The following is a 26,908-nucleotide window of genomic DNA, read 5'->3' as shown; positions in this document are numbered from 1 at the left end:
CTATATAAACGACTTCACATGGATGTTAGGGCCGCCTCTGCCCACGGTTAAAACAAAGGCACCCCAGCATTCTGCCAGGCCGATTGCCTACGTAGCCTCCTGCTGTTCAGCACGTGGCCCCCTCCTTCGTGGTATCACCCCTTAAACCCTTCCAGCCTTCCCCAAAACGTAGGTCCCCCCAGAGGAAGCAGAGCGTAGCGGCGGCTCCCTCAGGAGTGGGGCTGGGGCGTGAAGCAGAGGCTGCCTGCAAGTCACACCCTCCTGCAAACACCTCCGCAACTTTCCCAGCCCCCCTCCTACCTCTCCCACACCGCCCCGCCCTCTCCCGCTGGTTTCCTTCCGCTAGGGGAGAGTCGGACCCTGCCTAGCTGGGCTCTCTGCCACGGCTCTGCCCTTGCAGGGGATTCCCCCCCAGCCGCGGCGCTCGCTGCACCCTGCCGCAGAAACTTCTCCCCCGAGCTCTCCCCACCGCTCCGTCTGCCCCGTGCGGGGGAGCCAGTCGGTCCCGGCGCTAACGCTGCGTTGTTCCCCCGGATCCCAAGCAAGGAAAATACAAATCCCACCGCCCCGCCTCCCCGGGAGCCCCGGGGTCAGCGCACGGCCGGAGCGGCCCGGAGCCGGAGTCTCCCGGCCCCGAAGGGGAGCAAGGCGCTCGGCGGGGAGGGGTATTTACCTTGGAGGTTTTGCACTCGGATGTCGCTAATCTGCCCGATCAGCTCCTCCCGCTGAAACCAGTCCCACTCGTGCCCGGCCATGGGGCGCCGGCGGGGCCGGGCCGGGCCGGGCCGGACACGGCGCTGCCTGGAAAACGGGGAGCCCCTTCCCCCAAGGCACACGCGCCGCGAGCTCCGGAGCCGGGAGAGAGCCGAGGGCACCAGCTAGCCCGGCAGGGCCCCCCGCGGCAGAGGGGCAGGGAAAGCGGAGCCCGGCGGGCGCAAGAGAAGGGGGAGCACCGCCGAGGAGCCCACGCCGCTCCCTGCCCCGCTCTGCGTGGGGTGGGCGATCCGTTCCCCGCGCAGCCCGGGCCGGAGTAAGTTTCTATCCCCGGCGCTGAAGCCGGAGGTTTCCCAGTTGCCTATTGTGATGGTGCCGCCTGGTGTCGCTGAGCTGACGCAGCCGCAGGTTGGGCAGCGCCCGGCGCGGGAGGACACCCGCCCGGAGACAGGCACCTGGTTAATATTTACCGCCGGGGAGCGGGCTTGGGACGCGGATCTCACGCGGACACCCTCGCCCCTGCCGGGTTCCCTCGCCTCCCTCCTCCCTGCGCAGCCCCTGGGCCACAGGGGGCGCCGCCGGCGAGGACAGCTCCGGGCGGCACAGAAACACGCCCACGCACCCACCCGCGCGGGCCTGCGGGAGTCGCTGGTCCGGAACTCAGCCCCGCAGGAAGGGGCGGGGGGCGGTGCGGCGCTCCCAGTGCCGAAGGGGGCACAGCAGCGCCTGGTAGGTCGTCCGTGGGCAAAGGGCGTCTCCTGGCAGCTGGGGCCCAGGCTGCGCATCTCCCAGCCACCAGGACGGCGCTGTAGCGCGGCTTGCACGCCGTCTCCTCTCCCCTAAAATCCCTCTCGGGCTGTGCCGTTGACTTCAAGAGTCCTCAGTACACAACCTGCCCCTTACACGCAGGCTGCGCCCAGCTCTGCAGAAATCAGGTGGAAAAGCCCTTAGGAGCATTCGTGGTCCCACTGCTCCGCTCAACACCGACCCCTCCACAAAAGTCAGTTTTCTTGCGGGGGCAGCATGGCCCGCTGGCTAAAAAGTAAAGGTCTTTTCTGTTTCATATAGGAAGGAAGATAATCTTCTCAGAGGCCCTGCACAAGCCGCCCTGTAGCACCTTAAAGTCTAACAATTTTATTTATTAAGTAATGAGCTTTCATGGGTAAGAGCATCTTACTCACCAAAGCTCATTACCTAATAAATAAAATTGTTAGTCTTTAAGGTGCTACAGGACTGCTTAACTGTTGCTTTTTGTTGCTGTTTGTTTTTGTGAGGCTACAAACTACCATGGCTACCCCTCTGAGACTGCACAAATCAAAGGACATCTATAGCAGAAAAGGAGGAGAGGGAGGGATGTGCAAAAGAATTTTTCATGATCCTATTAAATAAATAATTGCCACTGGGAATTAAAATAAACAATGGATATGGCACTTCATGCTTTGTGTTGTTCTGGCTAGTCTGGTGAGCTTTATTTGTGGTCTCATATGATATTTATGGTCTTTAGGTATCATGCCACTGAAGAATTATTGGACAAGGAGACAGGCTTATTAAGGATTTTAATTACTACAGTGATGGCTCTGGTATAAAAACCTAAATAAATAATAAAAGCATTTACACTTTATATATAGTTGTTTAACATGGATAACTCATTAACTATTATTATGCTTTCCTGCAAACCCACAAAATTAAATAATTGAAAAAGAAATCACCAATACAACCAAGTACTGCTATAGGTTGAACCTCTCTAGTCCAGCATCCTTGTGACCTCACCAGTGTCGAACAAGAGAATTTGCTGGACCACAGTAAGTCAATATTGAATAGTAAGAGAGAGAAAGCCGTGCTAGTCTATATACTATCAAAACAAAAAAGCAGTCAAGTAGCACTTTAAAGACTAGAAAAATTCCACAGAGACTTTAACAATCTGCATCCCACCATCAACTTATGTTTTGATTACTCCATGTGAGAGAAACACTTGCTGGACACTACAGTATAAATCAAGGATGGCCTGATCGGTACCACACTGTACTGGAAACCCACTGATCTCTATACTTACCTACACGCTTCTAGCTTCCATCCTGCACACATAACTAGATCCATTGTTTACAGTCAAGCCCTGAGGTACTATCACATTTGCTCTGATCCTACTGACAGAGGACAAACTACAAGATCTTTACCAAATGTTCATAAACCTGAATTACCCACCAGGAGAAATAAAAAAAACAAATTGACAAGGCCAGACGAATACCCAGAGACCACCTACTCCAAGATAGGCCCAAAAAAGCGAAGAACAGAACACCACTGGTCATTACCTACAGCCCACAACTCAAACCACTGCAACGCATTATTAAAGACCTACAACCTGTCCTTGATCAGGATGTCACACTCCAGAAGGCCCTAGGTGACAGGCCTGTTCTTTCCTACAGACAACCTCCCAACCTTATGAGGATTCTCATCTACAACCATAGTCTATACCGGAGGAGCACCAGTCTTGGAACTTTTCCTTGCAACAAAGCCCGCTGCCAGCTTTGTCCACATATCTATTCTGGAGATACCATCACTGGACCTAACCAGGTTATTCACAGAATCATGGGCACATTCTCATGTTCCTCAGCTAACATCATATATGCCATTATGTGCCAACAATGCCCAGTTGCTTTGTATATTGGACAGACTTCAAACTCTCTTAGACAAAGAGTTAAGGGGCACAAAACAGATGTGAAAACACTCCTGATCCACAAACCGGTCAGCCAGCATTTTAATGGAGTGGGCCATTCTGTTAATGACTTAAAAATTTGTGTCTTACTGAAGAGGAATTTTCACAACGCTCTTGAAAGAGAGGCTGCTGAACTCTTTTATATTCAAATTCAACACTTTAAGACGTGGTTTGAACTGGGATGGGAATTTTCTGGGTTATTATAGGGGCTTGTTGCATACTTGGCTTAATCTAATTCTTGTCTCCCCCTCACCCCTGCCTTCTGCCCCTCTACTCTCTGATTTGCTCACCTTGATTACTATTTTTGGTCCTCTGTGCGGTAAATATTGAGTCTGTTCTGGTCTGGCTATGGTCTGAAGAAGTGGGTCTGTCTCACGAAAGCTCACCTAATAAATTATTTGGTTAGTCTTTAAAGTTCTACTTGACTGCTTTTTTGTTTTGATAAGTCAATATTGTTTAACTGCATTACCAACACTTCCAATGCTTACTGGACTCTTAGAAGATACTTAAGGGTAAATTACAGCTAGATAACAGCACAGAACACTGAGGGTCAGGACTGGTGGCTGAAAACAAACTTGATGGGATCACAGGAAACTTGATAACACCAATGATAAGTGGTCCTCTGGCTAACTCAAATCATGCCAGATTACAGATTTTGCAAGATGAGAGAAAGATGGACTAGAGGGGTTCAATCTGTAGGAGAGTTTGATTAGCTGGACTAATAAATGACCTGGATCTGCAGATTTTAATGTTAGTGTGTTGGAACTTCCCAATTTAAATATAACTGCACTAGGATGTGCAAGTTGTGTCACTTACTATTTTGAAGAGCTTGTGAGATGCCCTATGGATACTGATGCCATGCGCTCAGGCCATTTCACCCAGTTCTGGAATGGTGTACTGTTCCCAGAGCCAGTCTAATAACTTTTTCTATCCTATGTCAGAATCAGATGGAAGAAGGCGGGGAAGCTAAATTATCAGCATAATAACCAGTAGGCAGCTATTAATCACAAGAATAAGTGGTACCAAACAATCGTTCCACACTTGGGCCTCAGACCAGCTCTGACTACTAGTGTAATTACTATTTAGATGACTGTAGGTAGAGACACAGTCCCTCCCCTGAAGAGTTTACAAATGAAAAGGACAAAGAACTAAAGTAGTTTAATAGGGAAAGGGACACATACCTGACGTTAATTCCATTTGTAATTGAGTAAACATCTTACTCATTTCTTGTAGCTGCCCAGGGAGAAGGGGCTCTTCTAGAAGGATCTGAACAAGGGCCTGGCAGTGGCCGGTCATAACAGCTCTGGCAAAACACATGAGCTGGGTCTACATGTGAGCACCCTTTCGAAAGGGTGAAAAGCGAAGTTCGGTGGTCGAAATAGCAGCCATCGAAAGGGAGCACCTGCCGCCATTATGAGATTGGCATTTCGATCCACTCTTTCAAAGTGCTGCTGCAGGTCTTTCGAAAGAGAGTGTCCACATGGCTCCAAGCCCTCTTTCAAAAGAAGGGAGGCAGGAAACGCCGTGGATGGGGTCCCATGGCCGACAAGCCCTTCCAGGGCTGCAGCCAGCCGCCCCCTTTAAAGGGCCCCTCCCTCCGCCTTGCCCTCTGCACGAGCCAAGTGCCACTCAGCCTTTCTCAGCCTGGCAGAGCCCACCCGTGCCCATGATGGAGGCACAGCGACAGCTTCTGCAGGAGGACGCCCTCATCGTGGACACCCTGCTGGCAGTGCTGTGCACCATCACCGCAGCTGCACTCAATCTCATTGGGTGGCTGGGCCATCCCCCTGGGGCAGTGGGGCTCCCCCCTGGGGCACTGCTGGGCACCCCCCCGGGTGCCCCGATGCCTCTGGACCCACCCAAGCAGCAGCAACTGGTGGGAGCGCATGGTGCTAGGGGAGTGGGGCGAGGAAAGGTGGCTGCGGAACTTCCGCATGTCGAGGCAGACCTTCGAGGAGATCTGCCGCTGGCTCGCCCCCGCACTCTGGCACCAGGACACCTGCATGCGGCCAGCCCTCACCCTGGAGAAACGGGTTGCAATCGCCATCTGGAAGCTGGCCACCCCGGACTCCTACCGTTCCGTGGGACAGCAGTTTGGGGTGGGTAAGGCCACTGTTGGGTCTGTACTTATGGAGGTAAGGTGGGGCTGGGTCACGTGTCCCCCACAGGTGGGGGGGGGCTGGGGCAAGGGGAACCCACTGCTGCAAGGGGCCGGATGGGATGGGGGCAGAGGGCTGGATGGGGTGGGGGCTGGATGGGAGGGAGGCAGGGGGCTGGACAGGGCAGGGGCTGGATGGGAGGGGGGCAGAATGGGCCCGAGGCAGGGGGGAGACGGCCACCACACCTGCACTAAATCACGTGCCCCCCCTCCTCCCCCAGCAGGTCGTCAGCGCCATCAACACGATGCTGCTCCATAGCGTCGTCTGCCTGGGGATCTGGACAACACCGTTGCCGGCTTCCAGGACCTGGGCTTTCTGAACTTCATTGGCACTTTGGATGGCACGCATATCCCCATGCATGCCCCACCACACAGCGCCGGCCAGTACATCAACAGGAAGGGCTACCATTCGGTGGTGCTCCAGGCCCTGGTGGACGCGAGGGGCCAGTTCACCGACATCTGTGTGGGCTGGACCGGCTGCACCCACGATGTCCAGGTCTTCCGGAACTCTGGGCTCTGCCAGCGCATGGGGGCTGGCACCTTCGTCCCCCAACGGGAGATCCTGGTGACGGAGGACGTCACCATGCCGCTCTGCACTGTGATTAATATTCATTAAGACTGTTAACAATTCGATAGCCTTTGTGGAATTTACCATGGTTCTCTACTTGTCATGGCTATTTCTTTACAGGATTGCCAGGAGAGTGTCAGGAGTTGCTGCTGCTGCCACCACCCTGAATATATTAAGCTGTTTCTGTCTTAAATTGCTGTGAAGTCATGGCCAGTTTGCAGCAATTTAGCAGCAAATGTTAAACTCCTGTGTGGGCAGCAATAGCTGCCATGCAGGGCTGATTATATACTGATGGAAATATGTCTCAGAGAGGTAGCTATGTTAGTCTGCAGCTTCACCAAAAACGAAAACAAAACAAAACAACAAAGCAGTTCTGAAGTAGCCTAAAGACTAACATATTTATTTATTAGATAATGAGCTTTCATGGGTTCTTCAGATGCTGCTTTGTTTTTTTTAAAATGGAAATATAAATTCCGTATCTTGAGAACAGGACCTATTGAACAGGCAAGGTGGCATTTTTGCAGATATGCGTAAATGTGACTGGCATGATAAACTTGGAGTTTAAAATAAGGGGTGTGTTTTCCAGTGATTACTCATTCTCCTGCTGGTCCATTTCTCGAGGATTCATCTTTTTTGGGCATGAACTGTATTAAGATGCGCATTGTTTAATGGACCCGGGAGGGGGGAAGAGGTTCTGCTCTATCCTGGATGCAGTGTATTTTCAGGCTGCTTGAGGATGGAAGGCTAGTTCTATAAACTTAATTTATATACCTGGAGTTGTTTTCACTAACCCACATCCTGAAGTCCTTGCTCTTTTCCTAGATAAAATTCCCTGCTGATTTCAACAAGAGTTGGAGTAAAAACTATCCAAAGAGTTCAGGATTTTGCCCATAACTCTTTTATTTCCCATGTGGATCTGTTGACCATACCTGCAGTTGGTCAGATACATACAATGGCTTTACTTACCTGTTTATATTTTGACCTCATTTTTGTTGTCACTCTTGTGTGACTGGTTGACTTGATGGCCCACAAGTCTGTTTCCTTATGTTCTAGAATGGCATGAGCCCTAGGAATAGGACAAAGGTTGCAAACCTTAAGGAAGAGTGACAACTTTAATATATGTATGTTAGGGATAATACCTTACACGCTACCCTAAAAACCACAAAAGCATAAGAAATAAGGCCTCATTTTGGGAGTTGCTGGGTGTCTCTTATAAGATGTTCAAATTCCTCAATCACTGTCTTCAACATGTAATTTTCAACATCTCAATCTATCCTGCTTGATCTTGAAGGGCACAGACATTCCCTGCAGCAAGGAGAGGAGATAACTGAGTTAACAGAGATGATGCATCAGAGGCCATGTGCCTCCCCCAGATTTCTGACAACATTTTTATGCCCTCCCCTTCACCTCACTGCATACCACAAGAGCCGTTAAATTGTACCCTTCTGGGGTGAACAGTGAGGTGTTGTCTGTATGAGGAAATGAAAGAATCTTTACTGCCTGAAGGCTGAAGAAAACAGAAAACAAGTGGGAGTGTGGGGGAGGGAAAGTACGGGAGAAAATTTAAAACAACATTTTTGATTCTCTGAGGTTCACATTTCTGAGAAGGGCTACAACTTTGGCCTCTGAAATACCTGTCATTGGAAAATACAGTTCTTACCCCTCTTTTAAACAAAGCCACATATTTAACTTCATTGTCATTCGTAAAATTAGAGGAATTGTTCTGCTGAAACAGCCCTATCATCTCCAACAATGACCAAATCAAGATGCTTTGGTGGAAGATGGAAAAGCTTTGTAATGCATTGATGGGGTACTTCTTACTGACCTCCATGAACAGCTTATGACCTGATGCATGAGGGTGGGTAGGCATTACAGTTGATAACCTGTCTAGTCTAACTGCACATCCAATCTAATAACAACACTTAGCTCACGTATAGCACAAATAGTGCTTTTCAACAGCAGATCTCAGAGGGCTTTGAGTATTTAATTTTTTAAACACTGCAGCTTTGTGCTATTTCTTGATTTATTCAGTTTGAAACAAAATCTAGAAAGCTTTCAAACAATCTTGTCTTATGGAAAATCACCTGTATATTTTTAGTAATAGGCTGTCTGCAGAAACCGGGGTTGCATGTAATTTATGCTTGGCACTTCACTGTAATACAGCAACATGCCTTGGCCTGCTAGAGCATTATATGCAAATAAACAAGAAGGTTCCTGTTAAACTGCCTGACCTTTATAACAGCACAGGAAATGTAAAATATTCTTCAAATTGCCAGTCATTCATCTCACTTCAGAGGTAACTCAACCTCTCTCCTGTTTGTTTCTATTTTAAGATATGGAGTCACCTCTGTGTCCAATGTCAAAAAAACTCATTTGAGAGCAAAATCATAAGGAAAAATTCTTCCCTTCTTTCTTTTCCACAACATTAACTGGAACAAGCAGTTCGATGGATATGGTGGTGGGAGGTGCCCGCTATCTGATAACAGTGTTGTCTTCCAAGGAATGTCAGAAGTGAAAGCTGATGGAGTCTGAAACTTATGTTGCTAAATGGGGATCTAGTAGTATAAGATACACTGTGAAATGACTCCACATCCTTCAGAGTTAAGTATTTTCAAACAAGTCACTATTTAACTTAACCTTCCTTCTAGAAACCAGCGTCAAACAATTTTTATTTAAAAAGGAGAAAGAGCTGGGATCAAACCCTGCAGTGCTCCTGAGACACAACTGGCTAGTGGAGTGGAGATTTTTGCTTTTAAGTGATTTTCACCAAAAAGCTACATCATGACCATGAGGGGTTGTACTAACATGATGCTAACCATGACCATGAGCAAGTGTAGGCCTCAGTACAGAACTCAGGGTTCACATTACATCAGCTGGTCATGGTTAACCCTTATGCATCCACTAGGGTTTGCTAGCTGCTACCAATGTCAAATACTAGTCCTGTTTAACCTCCTGTTAGATAACCCATAGTTGTGGTCTAAAGTGACCTAATTTTCTGGAGTGAAATCCTGGTCCTACTGAAGCCAGTAGGAATTTTGCCATTGATTTCAAAGGGGGATGACTTCACCCCTCACAAAGACATGTCCTGCATGAAGACTGGTGCTTGATTTCTTTTAATCCTGGTCTGAAAAGGGGACAGCGATGGAGTCTCCGCTCCACACAAGGCCAGAAGAGGCAAATTAGGCCAATTAACCAATAGGCTGCACCTGGAGGAAAGCCAGGGCATGCCAAAGCCTAGGTTGCTGATGAAATCTAGCTGGGGAGGAGCTGGACGGAGTTTATGAAGACAGGAATCTAGCAACAAAAAGACTGAGGGGAAGTAGGTTATAGTCACTCCCTACGAGGGCATCCATACACAAAAAAGTGGATCAAAACAGCAATCTGCTCTTTTGAAAGAGAGCATCCACACAGCCCCCAGTCTTTCGAAAGAAGGGGCCAGGGATTGAAAAAATCAGGGTCTTTCAAAAAAAAGAAAAGAGGCCTGCAGAGCTTCTACACACATTTTCTTTTGAAAGAAGCTTTCAAAAGTGGGACGTTCTTCCTGAAACGGGAAAGGAAGAGTGATTTTTCGAAAGGAGTGATGCATTCTTTCGATGTACTTTCGAAAGAACACTTTTTGTGTGTAGACACTCCATGGGACCTTTCAAATGAGTCCCCTTCTTTCAAAAAACCTTGCAAAAGATCTTGCAAGTGTAGACTCAGCCTAGGAGTTGGTAGGTCTGTTTGAGGCAACAGGGCTCAATAGTCTATAGTTACCCTCAGGAGCTAGGGACCAGAAGTTGTAGGAAAGCGTCCTGGGATGGAACAACATGGTCTGAGGGAAAGCAGGGTCCACAGTTGCCAGGACTGGAACGTGGAGTACAGGGCAGTCCATTTTCCTGTAGGATATGGTTACACTATAGAGGTCTGTTGACAGAAGTCACTGTCAGAAGAAATTTCCTGACAAAACTTCTGTCGACATAGTGCAGCCACACACAAATTGGAAGAGTGCGCCGCTCTGTCGACAAAGCAGCAGGACTGCCTGGCTGCTCTCTCAACAAAACAGGCACCCAGAAGCATAGCAGACAGGGCTGCCCATTGTTCTGGATGCCCCGTCTGTTGAGAGAAGGCCCCCCCAGAGCATCTATACAGCTTTTTTGTGGACAGAATCTATTGACAGCAGTGTTATGCCTCATGGCTGAGAGGCGGAACGCTGCTGGTGAAAGTGCTGTGTTTTGTCAACAAAAATGCATTGTGCGTGTGAACATTTCACCAGTTTTGTCGACAAAACTGGGGTTTTGTTGGCAACATTGCTAGTGTAACCACAGCCCTATTGGCCCCAGGTGAAATATCACTATCACGACAGTACTTGAGAAAAGTGCCTGAGATTGCTAGAGTGGAAGTACTCTGATACCTCACAAGAGGAAGACTATAGCAACATGGCTGATGGGCCAAGTCACAGAGATAGACTACTCTGTTTTACATGGAGTGAGAGACAGCAGGGTGTGGAGAAAGCCACAGAAGGATGCATCAGATCTGAGTAGAGCTAATCCCTAGATACAATCACAAGGAAGTACCCTTCATGGTGTGTACAGTGACCCATCACACGACCTTAGCATAAGCAAGAATCAAGCTCTGCAGGATTTAGCCTTTCATCAGGAAAAGCAGCAGAGAATATCAGAGAACACAGACATTTGCATTTTCAAATGTGGGTGTAACAATGGCAACCTGTCAAACTATGTGTAAACAAGCTGGTATTTGTGCATGAATGATCCAGGAACAGTGGGTAGAAATGATGCATTGCCAATATTTTAACAGGATCCCATTCAAATTTCAACCCCTCTCCCCCAATTCCCTTAACCTGCATTAAACTCCATGTAGATGTGGGGTAGAGAAGAGGATAGAGGGCCCGGGGAAATTATGTATTTTTCCCATTTTTAACCATTTTTTAAAAAATCACAAACCTCAGATAATGAGGGAGGTGACACCATTTGGCAAATTACCCTAAGTTCTCTCCAATGAAAAGGTTTATATTTTGTTCTTGAGAAATGCACTGGAACAAATTAATCTCTGCTGTAACATCAATGATTTACACTGGCCCATAGGGCTTGTTGTTATCAAAGAACAAAGTTCATCTTGTGTAATTTGAAAAGGGGAGGGAGAAGACCTTGTAGTGAGATTCTAGGGTATTCTTTGGAAATTTGGTGAAAATACCCAACTCTAGGTAAAGTCTGGTATATTCCAAAGCTGAACTGTCTCCCCTTCAGGAATACTCTTCGAAGCAAAGGAACAAAAACACCTCTGGCAGATTAACAATCTGCATAGAGAAAATAAACTTCATCATAAGCAACAACCTCACTCCAGTTCTACTGTTCATGTAGTGGTGGATGTGGTGGAGCATGGGCACAAAAGTCCCCTGAGGATTCTTCCCCAGTGTGCTGACACTCACCTTCTTCATCTCTGGGGCTCGTCACCACCCTGTCCTACTGGGCCAGATCCCCTGGTCTCCCCCGAAAGAGGCACAGGGCTGGGGTTGCCGCCCCCCTGCAGAGCAATGCAGACACCAAACCACATCAGCTCTGGAAGGACACAGTTCTAGGGCACAGCACTCAGGAAATCAGCCCCCAAAAGGGATCAAAGCCCCAAATAAAGTTGTCTTTCTCCGTATAAAAGTTTTACACAGTGAAAATTCTTTAAGGTGAGCTGTCTTTATCAATGAAGCACAGTGGTGGCTTCTCCGAGGTAACAATTATTTACACCGGGCCTGATAGTAAACAATAGTGTTAAGTACAAACAGTAGAGTTTAAATGATCACAAGTGAAGACAGACAGAGCAAAGTAAGTTACTACTGTAAAATGCAAAGAAAATGTATATTTAGTTCTCAACTTCACTAACAAATTTGTCACATGCAAATTCTTATCCTAAACAGCAGTTCTTACTTCAGGTATGAACTTCAAGTCAAAGATGAACTTTTACCCTCACTTGGGTCTCCAACCCTTCCAAGTTGTTTGTTTCCTCTTGTAGTATGCCAAGCAGTTTCAAAAGTCAGCTCAAAACAAAGAGCTGCTAACTTCTCACTGCTTAAACAGACTCTCCTGAGAATGGGAAGCTATCGTTTTACACACACACATTTCTCAATGAAAAACACGAGATTCAAAGCAGCTTTCAGTACCAGGTGACATTGTCACATGTCTTTCTAGTACCAACCATCTTCAAGACTCACAGGCCAAACAAGGCTGTTTACAAGTCTGTCACCCAGTCATTAAGGTTCTGGGGCACCAGTAATGGCTCTCATCAGCTCATTTAAAACTATAAACAGACTTACATATCACATATCTAACATCACATACAGGAATGATACATGCAGCAAAATAGGATATGCAGACCTTGCAGATTATAGCAGTAAAATTGATAGGTTATTAAGTGTTTTGTCTAAAGCATCTCTGAGTTATATCCATGTTTATATTCAGAACTCAATTTTCATAAAGCATGGGGGGGACCCATCATAGGTGAACAGTAACACAATTCTAACTTTAAAAACTATTTACTTTACACTGATCCCTCAACCTGCTTGGAGAAGCCCTGGGCTGGCCACAGCCCTGAGACCTCCTGTCCCCCATGTGAGACAGCTGCAGGCCTGAGGTACTCCCTAACCTGCCCAGAGGAGACCCAGGCTAGCTTTAACTATGTCATGCCTCCCCTCGCGAGCCCCTAAACTTCCAGAAAAGCATCTCTTTGACTCTAGTCTCCCATACAGAAGAAGCTTTTGCTATGCCCTAGGAATATTCCAAGGTAGTTGAGGAGACCGAATGTGCTGCTCTGCTTTCTGGGTTTCTCAGTAATAGTCCTGAACTTCAGGGATAGTCAGAGGAAGAACAACCATGAATTGTTCAGTCTTTCCTTTTCACAGCTTGGCCCTGTGACCTTGGCCTCATATAACAGCCACCAGGAGACAATGTCCCACTCCTTAAGGCATAGCTGGAAAAAGCTGAGTTCTTATATCACTGGGAAGCAAGGTATTTTCATTCACATGTATCATGTGGTGGGGTGCAATCCAAACCAGTGAGAGGCTGTGTCATCACCCGCCCTGAAATCTAGGATGCCTCACAATAGCCGTGTCTACACGTGCACACTACTTCGAAGTAGCAGCACTAACTTCGAAATAGCGCCCATCACGGCTACATGTGTTGGGCACTATTTCGATGTTAACATCGACGTTAGGCGGCGAGACGTCGAAGCCGCTAACCCCATGAGGGGATGGGAATAGCGCCCTACTCCAAAGTTGAACATCGAAGTAGGGCACGTGTAGCTGATCCGCGTCCCGCAACATCGAAATAGCGGGGTCTGCCATGGCGGCCATCAGCTGAGGGGTTGAGAGACGCTCTCTCCAGCCCCTCAGCTCAATGGTGGCCGCGTGGAGTGGCCCCTTAAAGGTCCCCGCCCCCTCCCTTCCTGTGCAGGAAGCTGAGGGAACGTGCAGGCAGCAGCTCAGACATGCGGCCAGCCTGCACGTCCCTCAGCAGCCACAGGACCTTCAATGGCCGCCTGGCAGCCCCCCCAGTGCCCCCAGGGGACCCCCCCCCAAGGGGAGCCAGGGCAGCCAGCCCAGCCAGGCGGGCAGCCAGGCTGGCAAGCGGCAGCGGGGCCCCTCCTGGATGGAGGCCGAGCTGCGGGACCTGCTGGGGCTCTGGAGCGAGGAGGAGGTGCTCCAGGTAATGGGGAGCAAGAGGCGGAACGCGGATGCGTTTGCTCGGATGGCCGACGGCCTGGCTGCCCGGGGTCACCCTGCCTGCACTCCTGATCACGTCAGGAGTAAGGTGAAGGAGCTGCGGCAGGGTTATGCCCGGGCCCGGGATGCGGCCGGCCGATCTGGGGCCTCCCCCGTCACTTGCCCCTTTTACAGGGAGCTCAGGGACATCCTGGGCCCCCGGCACACCTCCTCCCCTCCGGCCACCCTTGATACTTCGGCCGACGAGCCCCAGCAGGCCCTTCAGCCGGAGTCCGCCCTGGAGGTAAGCCCCGCACCCTGGGGGCCCCCCCCGGAGCCCACCCCCGGGCCATCGCGGCAGGAGGAGGAGGAGGGGGGCTCCTCCTCTGCAGAATCCGGGCTGCAGATCCTCCTCCTGCCATCCCGGAGCAGCAGCTGGGCCTCCGCCCCCCGGGGATCTCCGGACCGTGGGAGTGGACCGACAGGTAGGTACCCCCCTCTGGTGTACACCCCTGGGGTTGAGGGGCGGGGGGTAATAGATATGTGCCCAGGGCCCTCCACATGCCCACATGGCCATGGCCCCAAGGACAGCAGGGCCATGTCCCTCACAGCAATGCATCAGCCCCTGCCCCCCCCACCCCGCACGACAGTGCCATGCCCCATCCCCGGGGCAGGGGGGAGCGGAACCTCGAGGGGCCCCCGGGAGGAGGGGGTGGGACACCCCGCAGCAGCAGCAGCAGCAACAGCAGCAGCAGCAGCATGTGATGGAGTGGGGGGAGTGCAAAAGGGAGACTCAGGCTACATATGAGCAACAAGAGCCGAATAGCTCCCAGGGGCAAAGGATGACCTTGGGGCTACAGCTGGCAGGTGACACCTCTGCCCTGAACAAAGAGGAGGGAGGAGCCGAGCTGGCTTGGAATTGGGGGGGGAGGGCGGGGGCCACAGGCAGAGGCTAGGGGAAGGGAGAGCTGGAAGGCAGCCAGCCTGAGGAGGGGGAAAGCTGCATCCCAGAGGGGCACCCCTTGGGGTCTTCTCCCCAGGATGGGTTGGAAGGACTGTCTCTTCTGACAGCTGGTGCTGTCACTCCTGGGAGAAACTGGGCATCTGTGGCCTAAGAAACCTTTCCTGTCAGACCCTGCAGAGTGAAGTGAGAGTCGCTCCCACCAGGGGACAGGGTGCAGTGCAGGGGGACCCCTGAACCCCATCCATCACAGCAGCATCTCCCGGGGACGGGGATGGGGAACCTGCAGCACAGGGCTGGGGGGACAAAGGCCACGGCTCGGGGCCCACACTAATGCCTGTCTCCGTTCTTCTTCCCCGCGTCCTCTCCTGTGTCCCGCAGCTGCACCATCGGAAAGGCCGGAAGAGAGCGCCGGCGAGGCATCAGTGGTCCTGGAGACCCCTCCGGGGCCATCGCTCCAGGCAAGCCCCTTGGCCGAGGACCGACTGGCCCCACGGCGGGCTAGACGGCGGACCCCACGCCACCACCAGCCGACGGCGACGGACCCCCAGCTGCTGGCCATCCACCGACGGCAGCTGGAGGTGGCGGAGCAGCGCCTGCGGGTGGAGCAATGCCACGTCGAACTGCAGGAGTGGGCTCTGGCCTGGCGCCAAGAGGCATGGGGGGCCTACATGGACACTTTCAACCACCTGGTGGACTACCTGGCCCCCCATGCCACGCCGGCCGCCGCAGCACCTGCCCTGCCTGCTCCACCCGCCGCACCACCAGCTGCTCCGCACGTCGCCGTCCCGTCCGCCGTTGCCCTGCCACCCACCACCGAGGGCCAGAGCGCTGAGGGACCCCTCGAGCCAGCTGAGACTCGCTGGGCATATCTTCCGGTCCACCCCGCCCCCAGCCAGCCCCGGACAGGGCTGCAGCCGCGGCGGGGCTCCCAGCCGCCCACGCCCAGTGCTGGACTTTAGGGGCGAGGGGCCCGGGACGTGCCCCCCCCCTTGTATATAGTTGGGACTTATTAATTTGTGCCCCCCGTTTGCCCCGTCCCCCCCATGTAAATAGTTCTCCCCTTTATCATCCCTGGTTTTCTTTTTATTAGTGAACAAACTTTTTTATTACTATTGTTGTATTTGTACATATTACTTTGGTTCCACACATGTTGTATATAGTTTGTTCTTGTTTTATTTATAGTTAAAAAAAAAAAAGTTCTAAAAGAAGAAGCAGTTTAAGTTCAGCCACAAGTGCATGCTGTCATTTGTCCAGGAAAAGTGGTGGGGGGGGTGGTTGGGTGCTCCATGGTGTGGGCGTTGGGGCAGGGAGTGTTGTGGAGGAAGGGGTGGGCAGTGGGGGGCCTGGCAGAGTTCACCCTGCGGCCTCATCGAAGCGGGCCCGCAGGGCCTCCCGGACCCGGCTCCCTTCGGAGTCCACCTGCCGACTGGGGGCAGCGGGTGGCTGCACGTCGGCCCTGCCGGCCTCCACAGCCCAGCCCTGAAAAAAGGCCTCCCCCTTGCTCTCCACCAAATTGTGCAGGGTGCAGCAGGCACCCACAATCTGGGGGATGTTGGTGGGGCCCGCATCCCGGTGGGTCAGGAGACATCTCCAGCGTCCTTTCAGGCGGCCAAATGAGCGTTCCACCACCTGGCGCGCGTGGTTCAGGCGCTGGTTGACGCGCTCCTGGCTAGCAGAGAGATGGCCCGTGTACGGGTGCATGAGCCAGGGCCGGAGGGGGTATGCCGCATCTGCGATGACACAGAGGGGCATGGTGGTGTCCCCCCCAGGGATCTCCCACTGGGCGATGTAGGTCCCCGCCTCCAGCCGGCGGCACAGGCCCGAGTTCCGGAAAACCCGGGCGTCGTGGGTGCTGCCAGGCCAGCCCACATAAATGTCCTGGAAACGGCCCCGGCTGTCCACCAAGGCCTGGAGGACCACAGAATGGTAGCCCTTGCGATTGATGTAGCGTCCTCCACTGTGATGCGGGGCGCGGATGGGGATGTGAGTCCCATCCAGAGCCCCGAAGCAATTGGGGAAGCCCAGGGTGGCAAAGGCCGCGATGGTGGTATCTGGGTCCCCCAGCCTCACGAGCCTGTGCAGGAGCATGGCATTGATGGCACGCACAACCTGCAGGGAAAGCACATGGGAGAGCACCAATGAGGGGTGAGCAGGGTGTGCGTGGCCCTGCCCTGCCCTCCCCTCCCCTCCCCTGCCCTGCCCTCCTCTGCCCTGCCCTGCCTTCCCCCGCCCTCCTCTGCCCTGCCCTCCCCTCCCCTCCCCTCCCCTGCCCTCCTCTGCCTGGGCCCCCCTCCCCTGCCCTGCCCTCCCCCCGTGGGTTCTCTTACCTCCATGAGGACAGCCCCGACGGTGGCCTTGCCAACACCAAACTGCTGTCCCACGGATTGGTAGCTGTCTGGAGTGGCCAGCTTCCAGACAGCGATGCCGACCCGTTTCTCCACCGGGAGGGCACACCGCATGGCAGTGTCCTGGTGCCTGAGTGCGGGGGTGAGCCACTGGCACAGCTCCATAAATGTCTGCCGGCTCATCCTGAAGTTCCTGAGCCAGCGGTCGCCATCCCACTCCTCAAGCACCAGCTGCTCCCACCAGTCGGTGCTGGTGGGGTAGCTCCACAGGCGGCAGTGTGTGAGGTGGTGGTGGGGGGCGGGGTGCTGCAGGGTTGGGGGTTGAGCCCTGCTGCCCTGGGGGCAGCTCCTCCTCCGGTGTAGCAAGGAGGTGCTCAGCTGCCTCCCGCATGGCATGCATCAGGGCAAGCCCTGCTCCTGCCGGGAGGGCTGGGTGGACCTCTGGCTGCTGCTGCTGCTGGGGGTCCATGCCTGCGTCGCCCGGGGTCTGTGTGCCTATGGCTCCTCAGACCGTGCGCTGTGGAGGCTGAGTGTGTCTGGGAGGGGCCCTTTAAGGGAGCGACTAGCTGTTGCCCCGGAAGCGCTAGTCCGCCCTGTGACCCTGTCTGCAGCTGTGCCTGGCATCCCTATTTCGATGTCTGCTACTTTGGCGTGTAGACGTTCCCTCGCTGCACCTATTTCGATGTGGTGCTGCGCAACGTCGAAGTTGAACATCGACGGCACCAGCCCTGGAGGACGTGTAGACGCTATTCATCGAAATAGCCTATTTCGATGTTGCTACATCGAAATAAGCTATTTCGATGTAGGCTTCATGTGTAGACGTAGCCAATGTTTTGCAGCTGTAGCTCCCAATCAGGGCCTACCACAAACAGCATACAGGCCACACCCTGAGTGTCTGTGTATAGCTGCAGTACTGGCCCAGTCACTGTGACCCCAACAGCCTGTCAGCAGCACTCCAGCCACGCTCTGGCTTCCAGCAGTTTTGGATGCCACTTGCATGCTGATCCCAACACACTCCCAGTCCTGGATTTTCCTCCAAAATGAGTGTTCTGCACTGTCCAGCTCTCTCCATGACAGTTCAGGTATTAGAGGTCTACTGCCCCTGTAATGGATGAATGTAAAGTAGTTTACTACTCTAACTGGAGTTACCTTAACAATTCAGGTTAAACACAACATTGGAATTTGATTAAAGAATAAAACAAGTTTATTTAACATTAAATTCAGAAATGGTTACAAGAGAAGTAAAAGTAAAGCACTTCCCAGTGGCTAAGACTTAACATACTTCACTTGCTTGAAGGAAAAATTCTTACCACAGGCTCCCAGAAGCACTGCTGATCCAGTTCTCAAGTGAAGGTCTCTCAGGAGGTCCAAAGACTGGTTCTTTTGTCTGCGTGGAGTTCTTTTGTGCCTCACTTTTATAATTCAGGCACCTTTCCTGAAATACATTTTCCTGAGGGGTTATCCCTAAACAAAATTCCTTCCAGATGTGAGCACGGAGACAGGGAATCAGAGCTGTCCTTAGGAATGTATGGGGCCCTATGCACTACTATTAAACTCGTGCCCCTATGCCCAATGACAGCCAGGGAGAGGGAAATGAGGAATCTTCAGAAATGTGATTTTATAACCTTCAGCAACACAAAGCCTGAAAATGCTCGCCGGACTTTGTAGCAGAATACTGAATAGGGCCATTCACTTGGTAATGAAGTCATGTAAGAGGCATTTGCCAACCCCAGGTATATCCTGTCAGTTTCGGAATATACTATGTTAATCTAAAGGACCTTTGTTTAAATTTTGCTTTAAAATATTTCTTTAGTATATTGCCAAAGATTCTAAAATCACATCTCTAATCACAGGTAAGTCATTTATCTCTCTGAACGCAAGTTACCCCAATTACAAAATAAGATATAGCTGCTAACCATGTGGCCTTCAATGCAAGGACTAGACTAGGAGGTCTCTTGAGGTCCCTTGCAATCCCAAGATTCTGTGGTATCTACCTGACTGAGATATTGTACAGTTTAATAATCTAGTATATCCAACATGGATTCAACAGGGGCAAGTCCTGCCTGACTAATCTGATTAGCTTCTATGAGGAGGTAACAAGCTCGGTGGACATGGGGAAGTCAGTGAATGTGATATACCTTGACTTCAGCAAGGTTTTTGATACGGTCTCCCACAACATTCTTGTCCATAAGTTAAGGAAATATGGATTGGATCCTTGGACTATAAGATGGATAGAAAGCTGGCTTGATGGTCGGGCCCAACGGGTAGTGTCAATGGCTCAATATCTGGATGGCGGTCTGTTTCAAGTGGAGTGCCGCAAGGCTCAGTTCTGGGGCCGGTGTTATTCAACATGTTTATTAATGACCTGGATGAGGGACTGGGTTGCACCCTCAGCAAGTTTGCCGATGACACAAAACTAGGGGGAGAGGTAGATATGTTGGAGGGTAGAGAGAGAATCCAGAGGGACCTGGATAAATTGGAGGACTGGGCCAAAAGAAATCTGATGCGGTTCAATAAGGAGAAGCGTAGAGTCCTGCACCTGGGGCAGAAGAATCCCAAACATCGTCACAGGCTGGGGACTGACTGGCTCAGCAGCAGTACGATGGATGGTGGGTTATGGTGGATAAGAGGCTGGATATGAGTAAACAGTGTGCCCTTGTAGACAAGAAAGCTAATGGCATACTGGGGTGCATTAGGAGGAGCATTTCAAGCAGATCTAGAGAAGTAGTTATTCCTCTTTATTCGGCACTGGTGAGGCCACATCTGGAATATTGTGTCCAGTTTTGGGCCCCCCAGTATAAAAAGGATGTGGATTTGCTGGAGCAGGTTCAGCGAAGGGCAACAAAAATGATTAAGGGTCTGGAGCACAAGACCTATGAGTATAGGCTGAGGGATTTGGGCTTGTTTAGTTCACAGAAGACAAGACTTAGAGGTGATTTAATAGCAGCCTTCAACTTCCTGAAGAGGAGCTCTAAAAAGGAGGGTGAGAAACTGTTCTCAGTGGTGTCAGATGGCAGAAAAAGGAGTAATGGTCTGAAGTTGAAGAGGGAGAGGTGTAGGTTAGATATTAGGAAAAAGTACTTCATCAGGCGAGTGGTGAAGATTGGAATGCGTTGCCTAGAGAGGTGGTGGATTCTCCATCCCTTGAGGTTTTTAAGTCCCGGCTGGACAAGGTGCTGGCTGGGATGACTTAGTAGGGGTTGATCCTGCTTGAAGCAGGGGGCTGGACTAGATGACCTCCTGAGGTCCCTTCCAGCCCTATGATTCTGTGATTCTGTGATCCTCAAGATGGCTTGTGTTGCTTAAGGGACAGATTATTATCTCTGCAAATTCAAAGGCGTTGTTGAATTGTGACTAAAGAAGTAGACACAAAATAGATTCTTTATTTTGGCATATTTAAGACATATCAAATCCACTTCCTTGTAACTCTTCTTCAAACTCCCTCTAGAATATTTCAGTGTGTACAGCACTTACTTAATACTTCTATGTTCAGTTAGCATTGGTCCATGGGGGTCATGACTTCAAGGTCAGGGAGTCACAGCCAGTCCTGGCCATAGTGAAAGGCGAACAAGGTAGTTGATTTGAGCCCTGCTGCCTGAGGACCCTGTGCTCCAACTGAAAACAGCATTCATCAGCTGGGCATCTCTGTCAATGTGCTGCCATGGGCCCCACGCAGTGGCCTGGCTTTGCTGAGCTGGGTTTGGTCACAACAGCAGTGTAGTCACTTCTCACAATTCCATCAAGAGTGTTGCTATATTTGATGTTGTCTTGAAGCTCCAGCTCCAGGCATCATGAGAATGTCTGTTGTAGTTTTTAAGAAGTACATTTTTAGCCCTTCTAATTGCAAAAGAAGATGGAAAACAAGCCTTGGATATGCCCCCAAGGCTAAAACACCAGAAAGTTAAAAAAAGGGAACCCAATAATTTTTTTAAACCATGATTTTTTTTAGGGCCTTCACTCATGATTTTTGAATACCTGGAACTGGCAATACCACCCTGCCTTTCCCACACTGCTAAATCAGAGTGCAGCTACCCACCAGATACCAGTTGGATGAAAAGAGGATCCCAATATGAACAAAGTTAAGAACGACTGCATTTGAGGAATCAGTGGCATTAGTAAAAAAGTAATTAGATTTTATCTGAATGAAAAACACAGAGAAGAGCAACTCATTTCTCAGGATTCGGAATAGAAAGGAACAATCTGTGCAAAGTGCCTGCAAGACAACTAATATACTTTGGATCATGAGGGAAAATATTCCTCAAAATAATTACTCTAAATTTATAACCACACACAGTGTCGAGGCTTTCACAGAATAGAATGTTGTGTATTAAAATGCACCAGCTTTATTCAAGTCCTGGACTTCAACTTCTGACATTTCAGTTTTGCCCAGAGACTGAGAGGCTGCTAACAATAACAGCCATTGAGCATTGATCAGTCACCATCAGCAGCCTGCTAAAATGAAACGTAAATTCCATGAGAACTCATTGTTTTTACCAAAATCACATGCAATTTGTTTCCAAGCAGCCTACACAAATATTTACAGCCTGCTTCTTTGACCAGCACAATTAAAACAGAAACAAAAACAAAACAAAACAAAAAAACACACCTTTGTGCAGTCAGGATAAAGAGAGAAATTTACTCCTCCCTGCATAGAACCCAAGTAACTGAGTTTTGTGAGAGAAGCTGAGTAGGAGTGGGATGAAATTAATCCATTCCATTTCCAGACAAGGCACAGGCTGCAGTCTAAAACTGGAACTGCTATTGCATTTTTGCAACGGCTGGTCTGGAATAGCAGCTAGAATGCCTCTCTACCTCAGCTTTCAGAGAGGTGAAACTACTTATGTAGTCATTAGCTGAGACAGGATTAGAACTTGGACTGTCTCAACTCCTCGACAGTTTCATTCCTCTCTAGACCAGTGTTTCTCAAACTTTTTTATGAAATACCCTTTCTAAATTAATAGATAGATAGATAAGTACCCGAGACTTCTCTTGTACGCTCTCAAGGGTATGCATACCACTTAAAGTAATCTGGCGTCTTGAAACAAGTGCCCTTCAACCTTTCCAGATTACTGTACCCTTTTCAGGAGGCAGATTTGGTATGCATACCACCAAGTTACAACTCACTTAAAAACTACTTACTTACAGAAACATGCAAAAATATCACAGAAGACTACTACTGAAAACTTGCTGAATTTCTACCATTTTATCATCAAATAAATGCATTGAAATAGGAATAACATTCTTATATTTCAAAGTAAGACACGTGAAGCAGCAGAAACGAGTCATTGTCTGAATGAACTTTTAGATTGTACTGATTTTACAAGTGTTTTTACGTAGCCTGTTGCAAAACTAGGCAAATATCTAGATGAGTTGATGCACCCTGGAAGACCTCAGTGTACCCCCAACCACTGGTTGAGAAACACTGCTCTAGACCAGAGTCTCAAGCTTTTTTAAGTTGGTGATCCCTTATCTGGCTACATATACACAATAGCCCTATTTCAAAATATGACATTTTGAAATAGCATTTCTGGCTCCATAGTGCTATTTTGAAATAGTGATGTTGAAGCTCATTATGGTCTATCTCGAAATAGCCATTATTTCTCAGGAAAAGAGGTTTGCTCAGTTGAAGTAATGAAATAGTGTATGTGCCATTTAGACACTGCCAAAGTTACTTCAAAATTACTGCTATTTTTTTGAGATAACTTGGTTGTGTAGATGCAGCCTCTGAGGTTAAAATAAATCTTGACTCCCTTACATTTATTATCTAAGTAAGTTTTCATGTAGCAATGATACCAAGGAGAAGCCTACAGAATATATGTGCGTGTTTCTAGAGGCTGACGGAGACCACTTCTCTTTGAAGGAGCAAGAGTGTCTTTGCTTTTAGATTCTAATGATGTTTTCAATGCCTCACAATCCTCCAGTTGCCTTTTGTCACACACACACCCCACCCCCGGCCACTGAGGCTCCCAGAGGGTCATGATCTATGGACTAAAAAGCACAGCTCTAGATCATGGCATATCTCATGATCCTGCTCCTCAACCCAGCCCTACTTCAACAAAGCACCTAAACTCACTGGGCAGAGATCACACAGAAGTGTCCAGTGTATTCAGATTGGCCCCCCTCAAAACAGGACAACCTAGGTACTCTGGGCCATCTGGTCACACTAAGAACTGACATTGGCCTCATACAGTATAGGCCAATTACCAAAGGTTGAGTGACTCTTAATATAAAATATCAGTTCTATTTCCAGATACATTTTTTCCCAAAGGACAAGCACCTCATATAGTGAATATATGTCTCTGTGTGTGTAATTGTAGCACTGAAATGGAATTGTTTCCTAGCCCAAATGAAAGCATGACACCCTGGATCAATGAACCCAGCCTCTGAGATCTAAGGACACATTTATGCTCTGTCCTGCATCAGGATTATTAAGCCCCTGGAGTGCTGTGACACAAAAATTTGCAAAGCCTCCTTGGCCAACAGCTGCAGCAATCCTATTTCCTGCTCAGGAGAGGCCTCTTTTATGAAGGAGTGATTAACCAATTGCAAAGCAGCTTTAAAAAAGCCCAATGACATCACAAGGCAAATGTGCTACATCCAGATTGATACCACAGAACATTAACCAAAGCCACCTAATAAATGATGATGTTAAAAATATTTTAATATTCAGTTCTCACCTAAAGTTCAATCACCAAGGTTCTAATGACAAGCAATCGGTGGATCTCCTGCTTTCCTTCCTACACTCATTTGATAGGCTTGCTTGTTGAATCTTTGATATCACAGTTCAAAAGAACTCTTTCAAGTTAAACTCATCTCCTCTACAACCTCATTGATTTAAGGGACTCTCTACACGGGAGATTGTTGAACGGGTTTAACTGAGTTTAAAAGTGGTTAGAGGCATAGCTTAAATCCAGTTTGATAGTTTAAGGTGACCTGGTCTATTTTTGCTGAAACCATTTTAAAGATGATTAGAAAATTTCCACAGCATAGACATGAGCTAGAGCTCTTAGTTACCCACAACAGGGTTATGTGTCCCAACCTCTGTTTATTACATTGGAAATTCTCTCAAATACCTACAAATCTTTTATTCACACCTATTCAATACCCCGTTTCTTCACTATTGGTATAATTGAGGTAATGCTGTGTGTTGCTAATAATATGTTGGGCTCCAGTCTTATAAATACTTGTGTACATGCTAAACTCTACTAAAATGAGTCTTCCAGAGATTTCCTTAGGTTTACTCAGGGCAACGAAGTTAGCCTCATGGGTCAGAGTTTGCAGCATCAGGGACTTAGATCGTTAAAACTGAACCAGTTTTATAGTGCTGTCTTACAAAAAATAAAACCCCACAAAACATAATGTTAATTATTTCCTCCAGCTCAGACAATGAGGATAGATAAACAACCAATGCCTACAGTCAGTTTTCACTTTGGAGTCTCATGCATTAGCACAATGCTGCAGTGTTTGGGTTTCAGACATTATGTGGAACTACTTGAATCCCTATAAAAGAACGATGTCACCCATCATAAATAGTTCTGAAAACGTTTCCATTAAAACTAGTTTTTAATTTTTTTTTTATTTTAAAACAAAAACTAAGTTGTTTGGGGCCTAATTTACCTGATGGCGCCTCTTTAAGCATTATAAATAATAAGAGAATTCCATCTCTCTTGCTCAGGGCTGCGGTGTCCAACATGCTAGCCACCAGCCACATGTGAGACTATATGTGCGCTTGAGTATGGCTAGTTGGCTTGAACAATAAATACATTTTCACAATAATGCAGCTAGTTCACTAGAGCAGTAGCCATAACAGCGGCTATTGCTTCAGAATGGGATGGACACCACAGCTCTAGGGAATATCTTTGGCAGAGACAATTTTTAAAATATAAAATTAAAATAAAAAGTAAATTGAAAAGATTAGGGCCCAAAGCTGCCATTTGCCAGTTTTCATTACCTTAGTTTTTTCCATGTAAAGACAAGTACATTGAAAGATCTCAGTGGCTGCTCAATGGGTTGATTGACCAAAGAGGCTTTCTAAAAAAGGTAAAGCAGCATTATAGTCATCATGGGTGCAACTCAGCAAAGTCTTCCTGCTAAGCATAATGCTTGCTACAGGTTAGTCCCACAATTTGAACTTGACACTTATCAGTCTCATTGAATGTCCCTTTGTTCTTGTGGTCTGAGTCAGGGAGACCAGAAGATCCTGGCTGACCTTCCCAGTAACATTAATTATCATGTCCCTTTTTGGCACTTCTGAATTGTGCACGGCTGCCATTTATGCTAATGAGGTGCTGCATATTCATGGCAGTGCCTCATTAGCATCTTCCCAACTCGCTCATTACCATGCCCCTTCAGAAAGGAAGGGGCTAGTGTAGACATGGCCCTAGAGGTGCTTGTAGCACAGACGTTCCCTTTACACTCATCCCTCACTATATGAGCACAATCAGTTCCCAATTTCCTGCTCGTAGGCGAAAACTCATAAGAGGGACATTAAATTACCATTAAATACATGTAAAAGTCTCTGGTTCCTAGTGCTCCTAACTCGGGGAAGGAGTGGCAGCATGTGGTGCTGCTTTTGAATGGACCTAAGTGAACCTTGGGTTGGGGTGGCGGGGGAGTTGGAAAGAGTTAAGGGCTGGGGGCAGTTTTGGGCCATGAGCGGGAGGGAGGATTAAAACCAGGTGGCAGCTCTGGTGGAGGAGGTGGCAGCTCGATCCTCTGGACTGCAGCAGAGGTACCTGTGAGGGGTGCAGTGGGCTTGGGGGTTCGGGGACCAGGCCTGGGTGGGTGTTGGGAGTGGACCGGGCTGGAGGGTGTGCAGGGAGCTGCAGGCCAGGGGTGTTGGGAACAGAGCCAGCTGCAGGGCTGTGGGTCTCCCTGCCCCCCGGCCAGGGACCCCACAGCTGGCTCATATAAGCAGGAAAAGTTCACTCATTTTGTGAACACAGGTATGTATGTCCCATGTTTTAGTGAGTACTCATAAGTAAAGTATTCGTGAAACAAGGGATATGTGTATTAATATTTTCTAGGTTGCTAATGATTAATATTGAGAGTGCAACGTCAAACTCCCCTCCCCTCAGGCCTACTCCAGCAAAAATTCACCCAGAGAGGTGCAGGCCTCATGGACTATGCAGCAAATACGCCTTATTTATTTGAAGAAAATCTTCCGCGGCAATCAGTTATCAGTCGTATTGTCTGACACCAGGACATCCAACTCCAGCCAGCCCCTAATGAAGCAATCTCAAGGATACTCACTGAGGAAGCTCAGAACATCCCTTAAAATGATTACTACAGTTCTGCTCCAGAATCTGAAGAAGTGGTTCTTTCCTGTGAAAGCTCATCACCTAATAAATAAAAATGTTAGTCTTTACGGTGCTAATGGACTGCTTGCTTTGTTTTGTGACGGTACAGACTAAAACCACCAACCCTCTGAGACTGTTTACCTTAATTATGAGCACCACTGCCCTCTATTGGCTGGAATATACATCAGCGGACATGCTCTCAAATTGCTTTGAGTGATCTTTGCCGACATTTAAATGAAGTAAATTATCCATTGTATTATTAATACAGTGAATTAGGGGGGCACTAGGTGTTTAAAGAGACCTGGCTCCCCGGTCTCGAAGTAGATTAGTCATTTACAAATCACTTTAAAGGTTAGAAAAAAGGGTAAGGTAGCTTTCTGATCAATGCACTTTTACAGTGACTCTGTAAATTAGAGGTGTGTGTGTGTGTGTGAGAGAGAGAGAGAGAGAGAGAGAGAAA

The 26,908-nt window shown here is 48.9% G+C and overlaps 1 protein-coding gene and 1 long non-coding RNA gene across 4 annotated transcripts in view; both read right to left on the bottom strand.

The window, feature by feature from the left end:
• CLMN (calmin) overlaps nt 1-1,198 on the bottom strand; it is a 106,392-nt gene extending 105,194 nt beyond the window's left edge. For 2 of the 3 annotated variants that reach the window (XM_074998728.1, XM_074998727.1), the window contains exon 1: nt 674-1,096. Coding sequence is in view for 1 of the 3 variants with exons in the window: in XM_074998727.1 (XP_074854828.1) it covers nt 674-755 (82 nt within the window). In the remaining 2 variants the exon portion in view is untranslated. Of the gene's footprint in view, nt 1-673; nt 1,097-1,184 lie in introns of those variants that run through there. The other variant, XM_074998729.1, reaches the window with a different exon arrangement.
• A 6,129-nt stretch (nt 1,199-7,327) lies between these two features.
• LOC142014269 (uncharacterized) lies at nt 7,328-26,445 on the bottom strand. The gene is made up of 3 exons (XR_012645903.1): nt 26,402-26,445; nt 11,582-11,676; nt 7,328-7,458 (listed from the first exon to the last, which is right to left on the bottom strand). It is a non-coding gene; the product is annotated as an uncharacterized LOC142014269 (long non-coding RNA).
• Nucleotides 26,446-26,908: the final 463 nt, after the last annotated feature.

This window comes from Carettochelys insculpta, chromosome 6 (genome assembly GCF_033958435.1).
Source record: "Carettochelys insculpta isolate YL-2023 chromosome 6, ASM3395843v1, whole genome shotgun sequence".
NCBI lineage: Eukaryota > Metazoa > Chordata > Testudines > Carettochelyidae > Carettochelys > Carettochelys insculpta.
This window is presented reverse-complemented; position numbering and strand designations above follow the sequence as displayed.